The 22557-nt window shown below is 38.6% G+C and overlaps 1 protein-coding gene across 2 annotated transcripts; it reads left to right on the top strand.

The window, feature by feature from the left end:
* The first annotated feature begins 589 nt into the window (after nucleotides 1-589).
* Nucleotides 590-21372, top strand: arhgef5 (Rho guanine nucleotide exchange factor 5). 2 transcript variants are annotated; one of them, XM_039694384.2, is made up of 15 exons: nucleotides 590-1189; nucleotides 2020-4530; nucleotides 6634-6682; nucleotides 7548-7588; nucleotides 8816-9165; nucleotides 10662-10822; nucleotides 11049-11201; nucleotides 12535-12664; nucleotides 12780-12854; nucleotides 12979-13068; nucleotides 13161-13309; nucleotides 13412-13555; nucleotides 16371-16441; nucleotides 16526-16630; nucleotides 20475-21372. In XM_039694384.2, the coding sequence occupies exons 2-15, from the start codon at nucleotides 2046-2048 to the stop codon at nucleotides 20609-20611; spliced, it is 4140 nt and encodes a 1379-aa protein (XP_039550318.2). In that variant the 5' UTR covers nucleotides 590-1189; nucleotides 2020-2045; the 3' UTR covers nucleotides 20612-21372. The 2 variants fall into 2 exon arrangements, with proteins under 2 accessions (XP_039550318.2, XP_039550317.2); XM_039694383.2 differs by having other exon boundaries at nucleotides 2020-4953.
* Nucleotides 21373-22557: the final 1185 nt, after the last annotated feature.

Genomic DNA, 22557 nt, shown 5'->3' with positions numbered 1-22557 from the left:
AGAACATGTTGATGATTGATCATTTGTCTTAACCTTTGTCCAGGACATTTCATTGATTTGTATCAGCTTTGTTTAGATTAAGTTTTCCATGTTTGCTTTCAGTTAACAGCACACTCTGGAGCTGAGCTTATTCAGATGGTTCAATGGCAGAAAACTATTTATAACAAAATAATCAATTAAACTTGAGCATTTTTGGATTACAAAGATAATGCTTACAATTTAAAAAATTATGACTGACCACTCAAACATATATAATCTTAAACTAATCCATTTAAACCAGAAATACATTCATTTGACATAATTTGAAAGGCTTTGCACATAAAGAGCAAAAATATATAGATTCATTATTGTTCCTAATGTGTAATGCGGTTCCCACTGTATTTTACAGATTTTTCTGAGAACTGTTACTTTTTACAGTTAAATAAGCTGCTGACGACGTTAAGGTGTATGGACACATTCATACTTGTCCGCCCCTCCCCCTTTGCTCTCACTCTTTCTCATGCCTTTACCTGGGAAAAAGACACACCCAGCATCAACTCCACCAATCACAGCACACAAGAGAGAAGCAGCAGACTGTGAACTTCCTGTTGCTGTGTTCAGAAGCATGCAGTGCCAGTGAGGGTGAGGGTGAGGTGAGTGAAGGGCTGAATTACTGGAACAAGCTCTAACGCAATCACTGTGTGTCTACTGAGTTAATGAGAAGCAAAGAAAAGCTGCGTGTAAGCTTAAACAGACGTTTACTCTTGGATGCCTCTTCAAGACAGTGCTGGAGGGGAAAAGTAAAAAGAAAACAGAAACAGGAGGAGGGAGGAATATAAGTGTCAATCTGTTCAAACTTGTTTGGGAATTTGAGAAGGGCGGGAGGAGGGGACGAGACAGAGAGAGAGAGAGAGAGAGAGAGAGAAACAGAAAGAGAGAGAGAGAGAGAGAGAGAGAGAGAAACACAGTGAGAAACTTGAAAACTATTTTTGATTACATGAACAGATTAAGTAGGACAGAGACAGGCCGGATAATTTAATCAGTGTTTTCAGTGGATCATTTATCTCACTTGACTTTGGTTCTCTCAGTGGGCAAACACTGATATGTGGAATGTCTATGAGTTGTGCAATTCCTGCTAGCTCCACTTTGTCTGGAAAGCAAAGAAAAAGAGGGGGAGAGACAGAGAAGCGTCCCCCAAGACACTTCTCAGGTGAGTCCTCTGCATTATTCCCAAAACTTTATCTTCTGTCCTTTTTTTTCTAACTTTAGTTAAACAAACATGTCCATATCACAGGCAAATGTTGCCATGTCATGTTTGGGAATATGTATCTTGTGTTTATGCTGTAGAATTTGTTAAAGCTTTTGTGCGTTAATATAATTCACCACGTCTTGACACGAGTCAGCTTAGTTGAGGCTGTGTTTCTTCAACCCCTCTTAATAGTGTTTTGGCTCTTCCTATGCATGAATTACTTGAAATGCCTCTGAACAAGGTACAAGAATAGCAGTTGGTTCAACTGCATTCTTTGTAAGCACTGATTCGTTATTTAGATGAACTCACAATGCATTTTAACTGCATTAATGTTTCATATTGTGACAGTTCTTATTAGTTAAATTAGTTTATATGAGTGTATACGTTTAGTGTAATTGCCAATATATGTTATATAAGTGACCTATTTTACAAGAATGATGTATTTCTGTTGCGTTGTAACTTATCTGGTAGGGTATGGCATAAGAAAAAAATGGCATGTTAATAGGTTCAATTGCTAGGGAATACAAAATCTGATAAAATGTATACTTTGAATCCATCCTAAGTAATTTTGTATAAGCATCTGCCAATGTTAGATATTCAGATCAACACGTTTTTTAAAACAGGCCACGTTAATCGTAACTGTGTAAGCTGCCAAGATGTATCTGACATGTTGCAACAAGATACTGTAAAGTTTTAAAGATTTCCCAGAATATGTTTGACTGTGATCCTCTCGGAATATGAATTTTGGTTGGTTTATTTTTTGACTTTTCACAACATTTCATCCCATATAGGTTCTCTATTTTGACAGACCAAGGACATGGACAGACCAAGAGACAAAGAAAGAGAAAGGGAGCCAGCCTCATATGATTGGACTAGGGAGAGGGAGAAATTTCCTGCAACCAGAAGAAGAGATGGAGAGATTGACGGGAGAGAAAGAGACAGGCGGAGAGATGGAGATCGACATGCAAATGGAAAGTCATCAGTGTCAGAACATGCTGAATATGGAGACCGAGTCAATGAGAGAAAAAAGGGGGACACTTTTCCAAGAATGACAAAACCAAGCAGAGATGGAAGGATGCCACTTTCAGAATATAGAAGGGAGCATCACTTAGGAAGACAGAAAGACATTTTGTATGAAAATGACAGAGAGAGGGAAAGGAGATACAGAGAAGTGGACACACAGAGTGAAAGAGAAAACACAAGATACAGGGAAGAGTTGAAGAAAAATGAAATGAGAAGGCCCGTGAAGGAGGAGCCAGAGAGACGAAGGGAACGAGATAATGAGTTTGACTCTGGAAGGAAAGAAAGAAGGAGAGAAAGTCACACAGGGGTGGTTGAATTTTCAGGCATGAGGGAAAGAGAGACAGACAGAGAGAGAGACAAACTTAGAAAAAGAGACAGAGAAGACAGGTATTATCCTCGACTCGCGGAACGAGAGATGGAGAGCTTTTCAGATAGGGAAATGAGGACTGATAGACAGAGAGAGGGAGAGAGATCTAAGAAAAGAGATACAAGAAGTGAAGGAGACAGTGATGGAGACAGGGTTAAGGTAAGGGAGAGAGAGGATGCTAAACATGGACACAAACCTTGCAAGAGTGAAGGAGACAGTGATGCAGATCGAAGGGTACAAAGAGTTAGAGAGAGAGACAGACGTAGAGATAGAGAAGCAGAGAGACGGCAAGACGTGGTGATGCCAAGAGAAAGAGATTACCGGGAAGCAGGTTATCGTGATCCAAAAGGTGAAAATTTGGAGCGACTCAGAGAGACTGATAGAATTAGAGACTCCAAAGAGAAAATAATGTACAGAGATGCATACTCATACACAACTGAGAGGGTAGGGTATAGAGATAGGGATAGGTATTCTGAAAGAGAGATTGAAGCGAGGGAGAGGCGAAGGAGAGAGAAAGAGCGAAGTAAAATGGAGAAGAGTAGTGGAGAGCTGATTTCAGGAAGTGTTGTCGAGAATGAACAAATGAGAGAGAGCCCTAATGACAGAGAGCGAGAAAACACTTTTGAGACCGATAAAGAGAAACTGACAGGAAGAAACGTGGAAGAGCGGGAAGTAAAGACTGCACTGAGGGAAGAAGACACCGAGGAAGCAGTTGAAAAGCCAACTAAGATCAGGATACGGAAAATGTGGCTGGAACCTCGAAGTGAGAAAAAAGAATCCAGAGAGAGAGAGAGAGCTAGAGAGATGTACAACCAAAGATACAAAGAAAGCAAGACAACTGGTAAAGAAGAAGGACCTGAGGGAAAGAAAGAAAACATGAAAAGGAGCCTTGAGGACAAGTATAGAGAGCTTGAAAGGGCTGGGGAGTTCATGAGGGATGTGGATGTAGAAAGGGAGGAGAAAAGCACGGAAGGGAACGTGGTTTGTGAAGGAGAAGCCCTGGAAACAGAGTGGCAGGTGGAAATGGAGAATGCGACCGATGACATGGAAGAGGAAGGCAACAATAGACACGAGGACTTGGGTAACGGGGAAGGAAGTGAGGGCGAATCGGAACAGGAGAAAGACAGAATGATGTCAGCAGATGATGGATTTGTGACCGTCTCCAGTGGTGGGGATGATGCTGAGGAAGAGAATTTTGAAGACTGCAAAGAATACTGGGATGGTCGAGTTGCTGAAGATGAAACTGCTCAGGGCAGAGAGGTCAGAGAAGATGAAGAACTGGAAAACCAAACGTCGAACGAGAGAGCGGGTCGTAGGCCTCCAAAAGGACCCCTAAAAGTTTTTTGTGTGATTGGTCAGACCCTTCCCAAGTCCCAAACCAAACAGAATGCATATGTGGATACTACTGTTGAGGAAGCAGACAATCAGCATTCAAATCATGATGAGGACAGCCAAGGTGAAATGAGCACTGCAAATGCATTTGAAAAGATTAATGAACAAGACATCGAAAGAGCGATGGATGACCTCACACTTTCTACTAATGAGGACAAAGGGGAGGAAACGGCAATTAATGACCTGGCAAAAGAGGGTGTAACATCACTGGAAGGCCAAACGATTATTTCCAATGAGGCATCAGAAGAAGGCACCCAACTCTTCCCAACACAGCCTTCTGAAACCTTAGGGCCATGCAAGGATAATGGTCATGGGGCTCCAGAAATTTATATTCAGGACACATTACAAGGAGGAGAAAAAGAGGCTACTGGAGAAACAGTGAAGCAGGTCGATTCAGATGACACATGGGGCACAACCGAGGAACGAAATCGATGCTCTACTGCTCCTCATCTTAGATGGGCCAAGGACGTGGTGAAAGAGATCCTGGGTCTGAATGCGGTGGACACAGAAAATACGAGAGGTAGTGTTACACTACACATAGACATGCAATCCAACACACAAACAGAGGGTGAGAGAGAAATGGACAAATCAGGGGAAGAGGAAGAACTAACCGAGGGAGGAGAAAGACAGGGAGGGACGGAGAGAGAGTTGAGTGAGGAACATGACCGGCTTGATCCTAGCTCTATCCAGCACATTGTTTCCTTAGAAGGAGCGGCAGACAGGAAGGTAGAAGAACAAGTTTCTAAGAGGAAAGATTGTAAAAAGGGAGTCGTCCTGAGCTCTAGTAGTTTTCAAGATTTGGGGAATGAGTCTCGCAAAAAGAGGCGAGGGTTCCGAAAGGCAGTGGAGAAAACCAAAGAAGATGAAGAGAATCAGAAAGAAGAGGAGGAAGAGGGAGAAGAAGTTGGAAGGGACCGCAGGACGAGAATATTCAACATATCAGGTGAGAGGAGAATTAACACAAGAAGAGTAAATTGGACATTCAATGAGCCCCTTGCTCCACCCTTGCTTTATCAAAGTTAAGTGCTGTAAAGTCAAATAGAGGGACTAAATGTGCTTATGCAAGAGTGTAACACAGAATTCCATGAGTCCCCTTCCCATAAATAAGTGTCAATATGGGCGGGTCAGGTTTATTTTCCTGTCATGCAATTGAGAATCCCTAACATTTCACTGAAAGATTGAGACTGTTAGATCTTTATTTATATATTTCAGCCTTGGAATAGTTTAAAAAAAATGTCCAAAAATCATATCCAGGGCATGCATGGCTCTATTGAATGTTTTGGTAACACTTTAGTTTAGGGTCCAATTGTCACTATTAACTAGAGCCAGACCGATATATCGGCAGGCCGATATTATCGGCCGATATTAAGCATTTTCCATACTATCGTTATCGGCAGTTATAATGGCCGATAAATGAATATTTCAAAAATAAATTAAAAACGGACGAAACACGCTTTTTTAGTTAAAACTCATAAATAACTACAAATAACTAATGTTAGGGAAATTTGTTAATGTTTTGTTGCATGTTTCTGGATTTTTTTTTTTTTTAAATATCGGCCGATATATCGGAATATCGGATTTTAAAACCAACAAATATTTGTATCGGCATCGGCCTTCAAAATCCATTATCGGTCAGGCTCTTAACTAGTTTTTTATTAGCATGCATATTGTCTGTATATTAATACTTATAAAGCAAATATTAATACATGACCATATTATACCTACCTTAATCCCAGTACTATTATTAAGCAGTAATTAGAAGTTTACTGAGGCAAAAGTCATAGTTAATAGTTAGTTAATATTGAGAATTGGACGTGAATCTTAAGTGTGATTAATGTTTTTAAACAGCACATGGATATAAATGTGGGCCCTACATTTTTTATTTTTGAACATCCAGTTTTTCTATGATATCTGAAATGATTTGATACCAAATTTTCAAATGGATTGGTGGTGCACATAGACACTTTAAAGAAAGGTAGCACAAAATGTCCCAGGCCGTGGTCATTTCTATCGTTTTGCTTCACAGTTTTCATTCATATTGACTGTGCTTGACATAATTAGCCACAAACAGATTTTAATGACAACAGAAACATACAACTGATTGTAAACTAATCCTGAGAGAGGGTAAACTTTTAGGACTATTTTAAAGAAATTTGTGTACTTTTTTGTGTGTGTGGTCTCATTTTAATAGCCTAGAAGCTCCTGGGGGTTCTTGCAGGGGTTTGAGTCATGACCACTGAAGACTCCTTAAACAGCAGCATTTCTTGGAAGAGGCAGAATTTTTAACTGCCAGATTTCCGTTGTTTCACAAACTAAACCATTCTCATGTAATCACTAAAAAGTCCTTTTCCTGTTTCTTCAGATTTGTTTTTATTGCATTAGAGCTATTATTAGTTTATTGCCACATTTCCATTAGAGCTGTTGAATTGCACCAGAGGTCTTACAGTCTAGTCTATGTTCAGTTATTCACTGGAAAGCAAGATCTTGAAGCGCTTCCTTTTGTACAACATGTGTAGGTCCATGTAAAGCATTGCCCATCTGTTTTGCTCAAGTTGACATATTACTTGTTTTCGGCTGCTTAAATTCTAAATCTATCTTGGTGTTTTGTGTTGTGGTTGTACAGATAGTGAGGAGGATGAATTAAGTTCCACCTGGAGTGAAATGGATCTAAGGTAGGAGAACCAGACTTTACAGCATGTATATGTCCCATATTCCAAAATTGGGGTTACTAACCACATATTGGGTCTTAAAGGAGTAGTTCACTTTTAAAAAAAAACTTTTGCTGATAATTTACTCACCCCCATGTAATCTGAAAAGAAATTAAGGTTTTTGATGAAAACATTCCAGGATTTTTCTCCATATAATGGACTTCAATGGGAACCAAACGGTTCAAGGTCCAAAAGACAGTTTCAGTGTAAACTGTTCAAAAGGCTTTAAACGATTACAGACGATGAATAAGGGTCTTATCAAGCGAAACTTTAAAATAAATATAACAAAGTTTAAGTTTTTTATAAGCTCAAATGGTCGCCTTGCTCTGTTCTGTGATGCGCGTTCAAGACTCTCCTGTTCGAACTCGTTTATCAAAATAAATTAATCTTTTTTCATGTCATTTGGTTCATTCAACGAACGAAATGAATGAATTGACTCATACAAAGATTGGTTCATTTTGATAAACGAGTTTGTGTTCGACTTCAGTTTGCACTGAACCTTGAAACGTTTGGTTCCCATTGAAGTCTATTATATGCAGAAAAATCCTGGAGTGTTTTCATCAAAAACCTTTGATGAAAATTTCTTTTCGACTGAGGAAAGAAAGACATGGACATCTTGGATGACATGGGCATGATTAAATTATCAGCAAAGGTTTTTTTTTTTTTTTTTTAAAGTGAGCTCCTTTAATGCAGTCTATCACCTCTGGCAGTATTTTGTTTGTGGAAAGTCTTACAAATGACCATTATATCTCAGTTATCATTTGCTCTCTCTCTCTCTCTCTCTCTCTCTCTCTCTCTCTCTCTCTCTCTCTCTGTGTCTTACTTTCAGGAAACTTGGGAGGACAAAAAATAGGAATTCTAAATTCTACAGTAAGTATCTGTTTGTTTGTTTTCCTGTTATGCAACACATGGCTGATCTTTACATGTACATGACAATGTACATAGTTATAACAGATGATTAGTGTTTAAAGTTCATTAAAACATTACAAAGGCTAGAACCTTTTTACATGGCCCTCTGTACTCATTGTCCTGTGCATAATATGATTGTAACTGGATGTAATGTGTAAAATCTATTAAATACATGGTTCCTACATGAGTTATAGTTAAAATGTTCAGAGCAGTAAAAGTTTTGTCATTCCTAACTATGCTATAGGCCTCAAGGCAAAGAACAGGTTTGTGCTTGCACGTCACTTGGAACTGCAGATGAACATCTGCAAATACTAACTTGCAATTACAAAATGGATTTTCATGGATGTTTGTGCTTGTACAACTTGTTTAGCTATTCTAATTTTTCTGACCTGCTACTTGTACTCTGTTCTGAGGGTTGTGAAAAGCAGAAAAAAACGATGCTAAATCCGAATAATACAAAATGCAACTAAACATAAAGCTATGCATAGTTAAATAAAACAAATTAAATATATATATATATTTCACTTTTAAAGGCAGGAGAAAACACTCCCCATATGTTTGGTGCAAATTCAGCTGTTTTTTTGGTAAAAGCTATGCCTAATGCCTCAACTCAAGGTAAAAGATATTACCCAGTTTGCATTAAACACAAGATCAATTGCAATGAAAATAAACATGGCTGGTTTGTGCCAACCTCAATGTATTTTGTACGAATTATCGGTTGCTTATGATTCAGTTCCTTGTAATATTAATAAATGGCATTGTTTGATTTTAAGGACATTTGTTTATTTTGTGTAAGTAAACATTTTAGTACCTCACTGTAAAAAGTGATCAGTTGACTTAACTTACAAAAGTGAGGAAAACCCATTGCCTTATAATGAACGCCCCCCTGTAGTCAATAATTGTATCCCTTTAAATTCAACTTTTATCACCAAAATGACATATTTAATTGTTTTTCCTTTAAAAAATGGCTTCATGCCTTAAAATAGCTTGAATGTAACTTTACAGCATTGACATATATTATATATATTTTCACCACAGGGGTACCAATGGGTTTTCCTACCTTTTTTTAAAAGTTAAATCAACTGATCACTTTTTTGCACTGATATCCAATATAAAATCAGGGTCTAGGTAAGAAGCACTGCTCTATAACCATATAGATTATGATGTCTCTGTCTCTTTCTCTCGCAGACTCTCAGTTGTATCAGGAATACAGTGAGGTGGTCCAGAACCGAGAGATCCTGCTGTCTCATACCGATTCGATATCAATAAGTGGAGATATCCGTTCATCTTCTTCTCCAAATCATTCCCCTAAGCTATCACACAGACCTCTCCCACCTCTCCCTCAAATCATCCACCACACTCTGCCTCTAACCAACACCTTTAAAAGTCTCACTGTGCCTCAGAAATCTTTAAACAGACCACCTTCCCCTCACCTGTCCATCTCTGCCTCCTCACCCACACTGTGGCAGGAGCTCCCGGGAGTGAGGAACAGCCCAGATTTTGGGGAACTCAATGAAGACGCGAGACGTCTGCAGGAGGTAGAATTATTCATTCAGTGTCACCTAACATTGCATAAAACTCAGTTGGCATGAAAAACTAAGGGGCATTTGATTTACATGACACCATTTTCAACTAAAAATTGAAAATATTGTATGCGCTTTATTATTTACACGATAACGTTTTGGAGGCCTGAAAACAAACTTTGTACATAAACTAAGTGCAAGTTTTTAAAACCGATATCGTTATCGTCTACCAATATATAAAACGGTGATGCAATGCGTATGCATATTACATGTTCAGTCTGTAAATTCGTAGTGTGTTTTTACAAATTTACATCGCCAAAACACAAAGTCTAAACTTTCCCGCTTTTAGTACATCGTTGTCGTGTAAAAAGTGCCCTAAGTCATACACTTAAAAATATATGAATGCCATTATGCTAGGTAATAACGTTTCAAGTATATTTTGACAGACTGATCTCATGAAATGGCGTATGTATGACACGCCAATTCGTATTTCCATTTTTGGCGTGCTATCAACACGCATAATCGCTTTTCAGAATGTTTATGAACGCCGTTGAATAAGGCCCTGTTTACACGAGAACGCTCGCGGGTGAAAACGTAAAAATATTTTATTGGATGTGCCTTTCGTTTACACGGCGACGGCGTTTTTGGGGCTTAAAAACGCAAAAAAGTGAAACCATCCTCCAGAGTGGAAATCTTAAAAACGCTCCACCGCCGCGTTCCCGTGTAAAGTGTGAAAACGGAAAAGTCTGCTAGACAGGGAAGGTTGTACGCAGGCGCGCGGACTTGGTGTTGTTGTGTGGCAGTGCTCCACATCGCCACCTAGCCGCCTGGAGTGCACAATACATCGAATTTCACACACTTTCGCATCACTATATGCCTGCGGATTTCCCACCCATAACGCGTGTCTAAACGCAGAATAAAAAGTGATGACGCAATGCCACTTTTGCGTTTTCTTTTCAGATCGTTTCCATGTAAGCATAGCCTTAACGTTACATTACTGTATAAATATATGACCTGCCCCAACCCCGTCCCTAAACCTACCCATCACTGGGGTTAATACCATTTATGAATCTGCCCCTACCATCCAAGGAAAAAAAATATCGCTCCCCAGATGTAGATCTACATTTTGCTTCGTTTCGTTCTGACATTTAACAGCATGTACATGCACGCAGAATCACTCGGACATTTAACGGCGTAGACATACACGCATACACGTGGATAGCTCAAAATGCGTTTAGGTAACACGCATGTTTACGCAAAAGTCATGATGTCATGTTGATTTTGAAGACAAACAATCAGAAGAATTTACAGAAGAGAATCCACTATGATATTTTGTTATCAAATGTGATGAAATTCATACATATTTAAGCTTGACTTAAGTGTCCACTGTACACACAATCTGGACAATATAGAATTGTCAGAAAAGGTTTGTCAATAAGATATAAAACAACATTGTGAAACATTCATTTTTATTAGTAAAAACATAACCATAAATAATCTATATTTTTCAGGTGAGGTTTGAGGTCGTGACCTCTGAGGCATCATACTGCCGCAGTTTGGACATCGTAGTGGAGAACTTTGTCATGTCCAAGCAGCTCAATGTTATCCTGTCTTCACAAGACAAAAACTGGCTGTTCTCCAAGCTAAGTGAAGTTAGAACCATCAGTCACAGGTTAGAAGGATGTCACTGAACAATAACAGAGTTACTGAAGAAAAATGTTCAGTTCTCTATATCTACTGTGTGTGCTGCTGACACCATTTGACAACTTTGACTCATTAAATGTGCATGAAATCTTCATCTCCAGCCAATCATCTTCCAATTGAACTCTGACAACATCCTAGAGTCAATTCTAAATTGTCTGCTCTTATGCCACTAATATATGGTTCTTTTTATTTAGATTTCTGTCTCACCTGGAAGAAACAGTAGAGAAGGACATAATGCACTTTACCGTCTGCAACATCATTATCAAACACTGTCCAGTATTCCGAAAAGTCTATGTGCCATACCTTACCAACCAATCATATCAGGACAAGACGTATCAAAGATTAATGTGAGTGTTTGCAATTGTTTAAAGTGGAAATGTGCTTTACTATGGAAGCTTGTTTCCGCCACTGAACATAAAAATAAAATAAATAATTGTGACTTTTTATCACACAATTCTGACTTTTTTTTCTCACAATTGCGAGATAAAAAGTCAGAATGGCGTGATATAAAGTCGCAATTGCGAGTTAAAAAGTCCGAATTGTGAGATATAAAGTCGCAATTGCGAGTTAAAAAGTCCGAATTGTGAGATATAAAGTCAGAATTGGGTGATATAAAGTCAGAATTGCGAGATATAAAGTCAGAATTGCGAGATATAAAGTCAGAATTGCGAGATATAAAGTCAGAATTGTGAGATACAAAGTCAGAATTGTGTGATATAAAGTCAGAATTGTGAGATACAAAGTCAGAATTGTGTCATATAAAGTCAGAATTGCGAGATACAAAGTCAGAATTGTGAGATACAAAGTCAGAATTATGTGATATAAAGTCTGAATTGTGTCATATAAAGTCAGAATTGCGAGATACAAAGTCAGAATTGTGTGATATAAAGTCTGAATTGTGAGATACAAAGTCAGAATTGTGAGATACAAAGTCAGAATTGTGTGATATAAAGTCTGAATTGTGAGATACAAAGTCAGAATTGTGAGATACAAAGTCAGAATTGTGTGATATAGTCAGAATTGTGAGATATAAAGTCAGAATTGCGAGATACAAAGTCAGAATTGTGAGATACAAAGTCAGAATTGCGAGATATAAAGTCAGAATTGTGAGATACAAAGTCAGAATTGCGAGATACAAAGTCAGAATTGTGTGATATAAAGTCTGAATTGTGTCATATAAAGTCAGAATTGGGTGATATAAAATCGCAATTCTGAGAAAAAAAGACAGAAGTGCGACTTTTTATCTCACAATTATGACTTTTTTTTCTCACAATTGTGAGTTAAAAAGTCAGAATTGTGAGATATAAATTCAGAATTGGCTTTATGCTTAGCTGCACTACTTCCTGAACTTCAGCCAGCTTCTTGTTTCCTGTCTGCCATTATTGGCCAAATTGATTAATTCAGGTGTGTCTGATTATTGTTGCCATGACAACTGAGGTCAGGCACACCTGGATTAATCAATTTGGCCAATAACTGCAGACAGGAAAGCGCTATATAAATGCAGTCCAATTTACCATTTAACTCGCAATTGTGAGAAAAAAAGTCCGAATTGTGAGTTAAAAAAAAGTCGCAATTACCTTATATATTTTTCATTCTATGGGGCGGAAACAAGCTCCCATACTTTTCTTCTTTTATTCTTGTCCATACGATTTCTTTGATTCTTTCCGCCATCTCTCATAGGGACGAGAGTCATGAATTCCGTAAAGTTGTGGAAAGGTTAGAGCGCAACCCGGTTTGTCAACGACTGCCTTTACGATCTTTCCTCATTCTGCCGTTCCAAAGGATCACTCGCCTCAAACTGCTAGTGCAGGTAATGTCTTCATTGGTCCTGTTTAAATCTTAATCTACAGTATGTTCGAATGTTTTCCAAATAAGTCAGTGGTATATCAACACGATCATCGATGCTCTCTTTTCTTTATCGGTAGAATATAGTAAAGAGAACCGCTCCAAAGACCAAGGATGAAGCACAGGCCATTAAGGCCATGAAACTACTTGAAAAGGTGAGACTACTCTTTATGTACTTGAAACAATGTGGTTATGTCACCCACATCTCCGCATTGGAATTTCTTATCAGTTATCTCAGTTTCTTGCTGCAGTATCTCATGCTTCTTTGCTGCTTTACAGATGATCCAGGAAAGTAATGAAAGCATCTCTCAAATGAAGAACATTGAGTCACTTGTGACTCTCAATGCCAAAGTTGACTTTGAGTGTAAGGTGAGCATGATACAACTTCATTTCATGCCATCTAATTAATGCCATCTAAGAATTGATATTTATAATGACTGTATTTTGTTTGTGTCTGTTAGACTCTTCCATTGATCAGTCAATCCCGCAGACTTATACGGGAGGGACCTGTGACTGAACTGATAGACTTTCACCTGAGAGACAGGGAAGATGAAAGAAGTGCTTATATGCACCTTTTTAACGACTATCTCCTGCTCTCTTTGCGGAAGGAGTATGTTTGACCTTAACATCCATTTCTCAATTGTCTTTCATATTTTTTGAAAAGATAAATATTTATGCTGCAACTACTGTATGCTTAACTTCCTTTTTGCAGAGGGGGTAGGTTTACAGTTATCGACCATGTTCCTGTGTCAGAGCTGCGGGTTGAGAACTGCAGGTTCAAACTGCATTCCTTACAGAAAAACCTATTCCGTCTGCACATGCCACCAAAAGCCTTGCTTTTGAAGACGGAAACCCAGTAAGTCTTACAATGTGTATGTTTTTTTATGAAGAATTCAGTTGCACTTTCAGTCTTGTAAACATGCGATGGCTGCTTTGTGCACATGCAGAGACTATTTATATAGAGACATGCCACTTCCTCAATCCTTAATACAAATGTATAGGGAAAACCCGTAACACCAAAGATGGCGGTTGTATGCAAATGCCCCGCCCCTCCCCTCCCGTCTGCTTTTAACGGTCAAGCCGGGAAACATTTAAGCCTATCATCTGGTTCCACCGACGCATGTGCACAGCTGAGGTTTGCGACAGCGGAAAATACGTTACTGCTTGAAAAGGCTTGTATGTGCGTGTTGTGTAAATATCAGACATCCCAAGTCTCCCAGAAGTTCCGGGAGTCTCCCGCAGATTGATGGCGACTCGCTGATGACCGCAAATTAGTTCAAATCTCCCAGAATCTAGAGCGAGCGAGCAAGAGCGCGCACATACTGTGCTTCAAACTGTATAGAGTGCGCGACAGAGAGCGAGAGAGCCCTTGCGCATGCACAGTAAAAGTATAACCTGTGGGAAAAACAGCGTTTTAAACCTTATTTTGGGGCAAAGTCATCAAACTTTTTCAGCGATTTTTATCATATTTTATTACTGTTTCTATACAAGCAGATTTTATGTCCCGGTGACAAGTGCAGTTCTGACTCTCTGCCCATTCATTTAGATAGGAGCCTGGTCTTGTTAGTCCGAAAAAGCTGCCCGGAGGCGTTGCCAAGATGGCGGCCGAGTGGCATGACTTGCCTAAAAGGACTTTGATACTGCTCCATAGGGCTTTGATTATGAGGCGTGTCTTAATCGAACCAGGGAAAAAAAAAACTCTGCACTCAATTGGATAGACCTACCAATCAGAGCAACGCAGTGAGTGACGTATGTTGAGCAAGTTATCAACATAACTGAACTGCACGCACTCTGGAAAAAGTATTTAAAAGAAAAATTAGTGTTAAAAACCTTGGCCGGTGTTGCGAAAATAATTTAAGGATTCGCGGAGTACTTGCAAACTCGAAAAACATTTTTGAACGAAATAGAAAATGTGACTGTATATACGAACAAGTTCTCCGTTTAGGATTAGATCTCGACAATAAAGCCAACAAATCTGCTCGCGTTTGTCGATCCTGTCTCAACTTGCCTTCAAAATGCCTTTATTGCAGTTCTTTGTTCGTCTTTTAAAATAAATGCGCCGTCGATTTATTCTAAAACTGACACGATAGCGTAATCTATACATCTCAATTCTTCAGCTGCAGTCATCTTTGTTGTAAACTAGTTCAAACCAAGCGCTTGATGATTACGTAATCGCAGATCATCTGTCAATCATCGTATAAAGCCCGCCCTGGCAATTTGATTGGCCCAACCATTTTTTTACTAATCATAATTACTCCTCAATGGATCGAGTCCAGACCGAACTTCCCGACCAAAAAATTTTGTGGGCGGGGTTTGGGCTGGCATCCAGGCTAATGTTTAACAACCAAACACACACAAGAAGTGATAAGGAAATAACGCAAGATTACTCGAATGGGCTATATGCACGCATAAGTTCCGCATTTGACGCAAGGATGCTCGTCCATTTCCGGTTGTGGAGATTAAAGCGGAGGAAAACCGAGGAAAACGGGATTATGGCAGAATCTTCAAAATTTACTGTCCTCCCGTCTTTGAAACGAAACGTACATACGTTTAGATGTAATTTTATATATAGTTATGTTTATTTAATATAATTTTAAAAAGAAGCATAAACACAACGAGGGGTGTCTGTTTTATCTGTTTTTGTGACTAACGTTTCTTTAGTATAACCATGGAGTATAAAATTCAATATAAATTCTCAGTATGGCATTGGACTGTACGATCGGCGGAAGTTATCGAGCATCCTTACACCTTCACCAGAAATAACGGCGTGCATAGAGCCCATTGTTTTTAAAAATTATAGCCCGCAAGATGCTTGCGATCCAAATAGTCGTCATGTTCTGTTTTCCGGTTTGTATTTCCACAGGATGAAGGTAAGATCTTACAGATTTATGGATGAAACACTCGTTTTAAAATCTTCCCAGTCTATTGACATTTATTATGACATCCGCTTCAAACATTACAAAGTTCATGATAACTTTCGATAACTCTTCAACAAGTAAAACCACGTCACCAGCTAATTATTCGTCGACAGCCCGTTCTCATACCAAGGCGTCATCTAACTGACGCTTTTGATCATGCGTCAACATCCGACGCACATGGCACCCTTTAGCGTCAAGTGGTTGCGCCTCCTAGTGGTCTAACAATAACCCTACCCCAAACCTAAACCTACCCGCGTCATCTAACTGACGCTAAAGGTTGCCATGTGCGTCGGATTTAGCCGCCATGGTCAAAAGCGTCAATTAGATGACGCCCTAGGATGAGAATGCGATGCGAAGTTGAAAGTCACAATTCGAAAGATGGCTGTGCGCTCGTTTTCGCGGATCCGTGTGAATGGGGATAATTTTGACAACATTGTCTGTATGCGAAAAACACAAAACTTTTCCGTTTTAGTACATCATCGTCATCATTAAACGTACCCGAGATTTAATACACCTGAACTAGCTCTTCAAGATCCCTAGAAACTTTCATGCAACTGTCTTGGAGTTAAACTCTTGGAAAGTGGCCATCCAAGAGCAGAATTGGACATCCCTGCTGTAGGTTTTCATAATTTGTAAAATTTGTCACTCGGAAAACGTTATTGAATTTATGTTGTTCAATCAGGCAGTCTAGTGTTTTGCTATCTGGTTGAGAAGAATGATGCATTAAACTAATCTGTACCCTTCTTCTCTCAGAGCTGATAAATTGCGCTGGATATCAGCACTCTCACGTCCTTATCCTGAGGTTGACTTCAGTGCAGTTCAGGGTATGTTCCACTTCCTGCTCTTGCAATGTCAAAATAAATATTCTAATGCTAACAATATGAATTTCACTCTTTTCCCATTTGCAGACTTTTCACAAATGCAGTGCATCCGAGCCTTTGCTGCCCAGCAGCCAGATGAACTCAGTTTAGAGAAAGCTGACGTTCTATTAATTCACCAGCAGAGTAGTGACGGTGAGTTGTAACACTAAACACGAGCACATAAAGGAAACATTCCTCTCTAAAGCATTATGAATAGAATTTATTTTTCTATCGCTACACCTGAGGCCAGCTCCGTTTGGTTTCTAGAACAGTACACTTACCACGTGCACAACATTACTATTGAACATTACCACGTTTAGATTACGTTGTTGTTACAAGGCCAGTTTTTCTGGAGCAACCTAAAGTTAAAAGGTTAGTTCACCCAAAAATCACCCACTCAACCTCGTGTCATTTCATCTTCAGATCACAAATGAAATCTGAGAGCTTTCTGTCACTTTATTGACAGCTACGCATCTACTTTTTGACGCTTTAAGAGATCGCAAATCTTATTCAAATGAATCAAGAGGTTTAGTCCAAACTTTCTGAACAGACTCGGCTTTTGTTCACTTTGCTCAAGGTGATAGTTCATGGATCACAGAAGTCAACATGGTTTGAACCTACAACTTTGGTTAAGCTCATCTTTAACCACAAGATTTTAGCACTAAGAACTAAAGTATCATGGTGATGATGTACAGAATTGCCAACAGAGCCTGCATTAGCCTTTTTGTATAGTTATTGTCTAGTCTTGGAACTTCCACTGGAAGTATATAACCAACATTATGAGACTAATCTCCACTGTTGGTGCAGAAGAGATTTTGGGGAACTAGTAGTATAAGCATATGCTGTTTTACAATTCTGCAGTGTATACCATGAACACAAAGGGATATGGGACACTTATTTGTAGTAGTCTAAGGTCCAAGAACTTACTACAACTTCAAGCTTTTTCAAGTGAGTTCATGTACTGTAGATCGTAATCATCATCTATACCTGTGTATGGTGTAAGTGCCAGTCACAAATTTAGAGGAACTTCTTTTGGCTTAGTTATACTATAACTACTACTAAAGACCTCCAGAACATAGTCTGTAAAATGCCTTAAGCCTATTTGCGATGATTCTACAAGGCAAGCCCTAACAACATTTGCAAAGGTTAACTGGCTCTTATCTCGCCTGGTCAGCTAAAACAGACTATCAAGCATTGTCTGTTTCCCTGTTCCACCGGTTGAATTGCATGGTCTTGTCCTCGGCAGATCATTTCACAGCATGTTGCTTCAAGCCATCTAGATCAGTGTTTAACAACCCTGTCCCTGGAGCCTACTCCCAACAGTGCACATTTAGGATGCCTCACTTATCTGACAAATCTCTCCTAATGCGGGAATGGGCAACTTCAGTCCTGGATGACCACTCTGCAGAGCTTAGTTCCATCCCTAATCAAACAAACCTGCGGGTCATTTTCAAACAATCCTAAAGAGTTTGGTTTCAGGTGTGTTTGATTGAGGATTGAGCTGAAGGCAGTGGGTTTCAATCCTGGGCTGTGTTCGAAACCACCCCCTATACTCTTAAAAATAAGGTACTATTTGAGGGAACAGCCATTTGTGTGGACGTTATTGGGTGCATTCATTTAATCCCAAAATGCATCAGAATAACAAGTGTACAACTAATGTACACTCAACTGCCAGAGAATACCCATAATGCACTGTGAGGGTTGCGCCGAATGAATTCCCGAATCATCCATCCATCCATTATCTAAACCGCTGGTCCAATGTGGTTACAGCGTAATATCAAAATATCATCCAGGTATAATATTTTTAATTGATTATGAAATTGTTTATTTAAAGTTTGAACACAGATATTTCATGTCAGAGTTCACAATAAATCTATTCTATTCATTACTACTGGAGCTACCATTAAACAGCAAGCAAAAACTGTGCAAAAGCAGCACTCAGTGTCTAAATTAACTCACTGGTTTTCATTCGCTCCTATATTAGTAGAGTAATGTAGGGAAAAGTGAATGAGGCTATATGGGGTGATTCAGCTCCTGGGGACCCATCACTCTGCACATTTTGCTCAAAAGGTTCCTTTAGCTGAACTAAGTGGCTGCGTCCGAAATTGCATAGTCTCTGGAGTAGTAATTTACTACACAAGTACTTTTTTTACTCTCTAAATGTTCAATCCTGCTTACGGATGGGCCAACTTCCTGCAAAGTTTATCTCCAACACCTGCCTGGAAGTTTCTCGTGATCCTGAGGCGATTTCCAGCTGCGTCCGAAATCACATACTCTCTTGAGTAGATGTTTATTTAAAAAAAGTAATTACTTACGAATTACGACCGTCAAAAAAAGTATGTTATTAGTATTCATTTGTTTTAGTATAAATGTAATTCGGATGTACTACATCTGCCATGCTGTCATTATCATGTGACCTACTTACGTCGCTTCACTGCCATTATAAGTCTCCTCCCATGGCCTCATGGGATAGTAAAGTGTCTATCATTTTCAGTAGGTCATTCGGGTACTTTTTGTCTACTCTTTTATGAGTCCTGTGAATTCGATCACTTATTTTGTCACATACTGTATGCGATTATGGCAAGCCGTTTTAACTTTTATTTATTTCCAGGATATGAATTCTTGATATCAACAATTCAATTCTTGATATCAACAATTACATTTTTGATATCAAAAATTGAACTTTTAATGTCAACAATTGTATTTTCACTAGTGAAATGTCACCATAGGCTGCCATTCAAAACCAATTGTTGATATAAAGAATTGATTTCTTACTAGTCGAAATTCCAATTTCACATATCAGAAATACAACTAGTAAAAACCTTTATTTTTGATATCAAGAATTCAGTTGTTACTAGTTGAGATGTCTATTCTTGATATCCACAATTTAATTGCTACTAGTAACAATGTTAATTTTTGGTATCATGAATGTGATTGTTACTAGTACGAAAGCCATTTTAGATATCTGAAATAATATTGATATAAGAAATATATTTTCAGATATCAAGAATGATCATTTTTACTAGTACCAATTGAATTGTTGATATCAAGAATAGACATTTCAACTAGTGACAATTTAATTATTGATATAAAGAGTAGACATTTCAACTAGTAACAATGTAATTATTGACATCAAAAATGAGATTTCTACTAGTAAAAAATCAATTCTTGATATCCACAATTTATTTTGAATGGCAGCCTATGGTGAAATTTCACTAGTGATAATACTATTACAGATATCAGCAATTCAATCAAGAATTCATATCCTGGAAATGAATAAAAGTTAAAGCGGCTTGCCATAATACGATTTCCGGTGCAGTCCTTGATAAGCTAGTTCAAGAGTCTTTAATCAGGCCTGGAGCAAAACTCTGCTGGAGACTGAATACCTGGAATATCTGGTAAAGGTCAGAAACTGGATTTGGCTGTTAATCAAGACATTTTGTCATTTGCCCTAGAGGGTCATCAGGTGTGATAAACTGTGGCAATTAGAAATAAATTCTAGTCGTGAAAGAATGTTTATTCGCCCACACACTGAATCTGATGAGGTTTCCTGTACAATTGTTCACCAGTATTATCAATTTGACTGACAATTAGTAATTTGAACTGAATTGAGCTCATTTCATAATTGATGAATTTTACACTATTGAATTGAATCAACACGACTTGAGTTGAATAATATGGTCTACTATAGAGTTGCTTTACAGCATAATCTTGTCTGAGATGATCATCGTTTACATCATTGATTGTTATTTATTTTCCTAAGTGAAGCTACTTTGAAACAATCTGTATTGTAGAAGCGCTATATAAACAAAAGAGACTCGACAGTACTGATAAGTGAATTAATACTCCTCTGAGCATACAGAACTACTAACAAAACCAGTTCCTATTAGATATGCCAGGCACTATGCTAATGTTGTGTTACAAGTAGACTTATTGAATTGCCAATGAACGTTTTGACAAAAAATCCCTAGAATGAAATTCTCTTCCTTTCCCTCAGGCTGGGTGGAAGGAACCCGTCTGTCAGACAGGCAACGTGGATGGGCCCCCGAATCTCACCTGGAGACAATAGTCAGCGACAAAACAAGAAAGCGCAACCTGCTGGACACCATGAAAATTGCTACTGCTGCATTGTGAAGCCATATGGACATTCTTCAAGGTTCTCAGGCAAACTTATTCTCCCACAGTTTTTTTTTTAATGTTACTTTAAAGCCTTGTGTAAAAAGAGCTTCAAGAACTTTGGACTTATGTGGGAAGTTTCTATTTATTTTGTGGATGTACTCGAGCTGATATGGGTGATGCGGGCGATATGTCCGCACCCATGTCAGGGTACTCCACACCCTGAGAAAGACTCTGGGTTGATGCTGAATTGTGCCAACAGAGCTTCTTGGATATCTCAGTATTTCTGCAAATGGCACATCCAAATGAGCATCTATGCAAAGTGTTTGTGGAAATCAGACCACCGGCTCGCTTTGTTTTCCCCTTTTATGAGTGAGTTGTCTCACTGAGGAGCAAGGACAGCTGGATATAAGACGGTGAGAAATACGGTCCTTTTCTCTTTCTGACTGGAGCGTCGTGGAGAAAGAGGAGTTTGTTGTGCTCAAGGACACAAGATGCTATTAGGACAAATTTTAACAAATTGTGAACTTTTCTTTTAACAAATTGTGATAATTTTATTCAAGATCATGAATTATACCAGGCTACTTAAAATTGGGTGGAACACTCATGGTTATGACAATGTATATAATTTCTCCAATGTACATAATATAGGTTTTTAACTTTAACGATACAAAGTATTATGTTTTCAGGGAATAATTTCATCCCTGTTCAAAGCAGAGTGGCATATCACTGTAATATGCGTTAAAAAATAAACTTTTCACTTGTTTCCTGAAAGAACATTTCAAAGTTTAGCAGATGAGATTTTGAGTTTTATCAAAGTGCACTTTGATTTTTACTTGTAATTATGCAAGAACGAAAGAGAACAGAGGCACAGGATTCAATAGGAAATCAAATGTTTTAGTGTCATCTACAGTGTGCAGAATCAATACGAATTCATTTCATAAATGTTTCTCTCAGTATGACAAGAAAAGATCATACCATAAACAGCTTCTTGGCTACATGGGGAGAGAGAGAAAAAAAACATAACAGTGAAAAATGGCTTTAGGATCAACTGAACTGTACATGAAATATCCACAAATTATTGGTTCCTGAGGCAAAACTGAAATCTACTTGAGCCCTGACCCGTAATCAAAGGTTGCAGAGTAAAATGACATTAAAAGTACAAGATAATGCGAACAAAACATTTAGGTTCAATTAGTTAACATTAGTTAATGCATTCGATTTTATGAACTAATGGATTTTTTTATTATATGCTTTTTTTCTGTTTTCAACCTTCTTTAGTGTACTAGGGAGCTGATTGAGATGCATCCATAGTAAAACATGTGAAAAATAGTGTTTTTGAACATTCAAAGCATGAAAACCTATTCTAATAGACCACAAAAACAAAATCAAGACTTTGTGCCTTTTATTTCCAAGGTAATGGAGAAAATAGTGCTTAATCAACTCCAGCACTTTCTTCTAAATAACTGTATTTATGATACTCTTCAATCTGGGTTCAGGGCTGCTCACAGCACTGAGTCTGCCCTTCTGCGAGTGTTAAACGACATCTTAATCTCCACTGATTCTGGTGATTCTGTGGTTCTTATTCTCTTAGACCTTTCGGCTGCTTTTGACACCGTTGACCACCCTACCCTGTTGGCTAGACTTGAGACTGAGGTGGGACTAAAATCTTCTGTCTTATCATGGTTTCGGTCGTACCTTTCCGACAGAAAGTTTTTAGTTAAGATGGGCAACTTTTCCAGCTCCACGGCCCCTCTAACCTGTGGTCTTCCACAGGGCTCTGTTCTGGCTCCCTCTCTATTTTCTCTGTACATGCTTCCGTTGGGCACTATTTTAAGGAAACACAGTGTATCATTTCATCTGTATGCGGACGACACCCAAATTTACATTCCATTCAAGAAAAATGACCCTGCAGCATTAAACTGTCTTCTACTATGCCTAGAGGAAGTGAAGGCATGGCTGGC

This window comes from Pimephales promelas, chromosome 12, assembly GCF_988280905.1.
Source record: "Pimephales promelas chromosome 12, fPimPro1.hap1.1, whole genome shotgun sequence".
Taxonomy (NCBI): domain Eukaryota; kingdom Metazoa; phylum Chordata; class Actinopteri; order Cypriniformes; family Leuciscidae; genus Pimephales; species Pimephales promelas.
The sequence above is the reverse complement of the archived record's forward strand: the minus strand, read 5'-3'. Positions and strand labels throughout refer to the sequence as shown.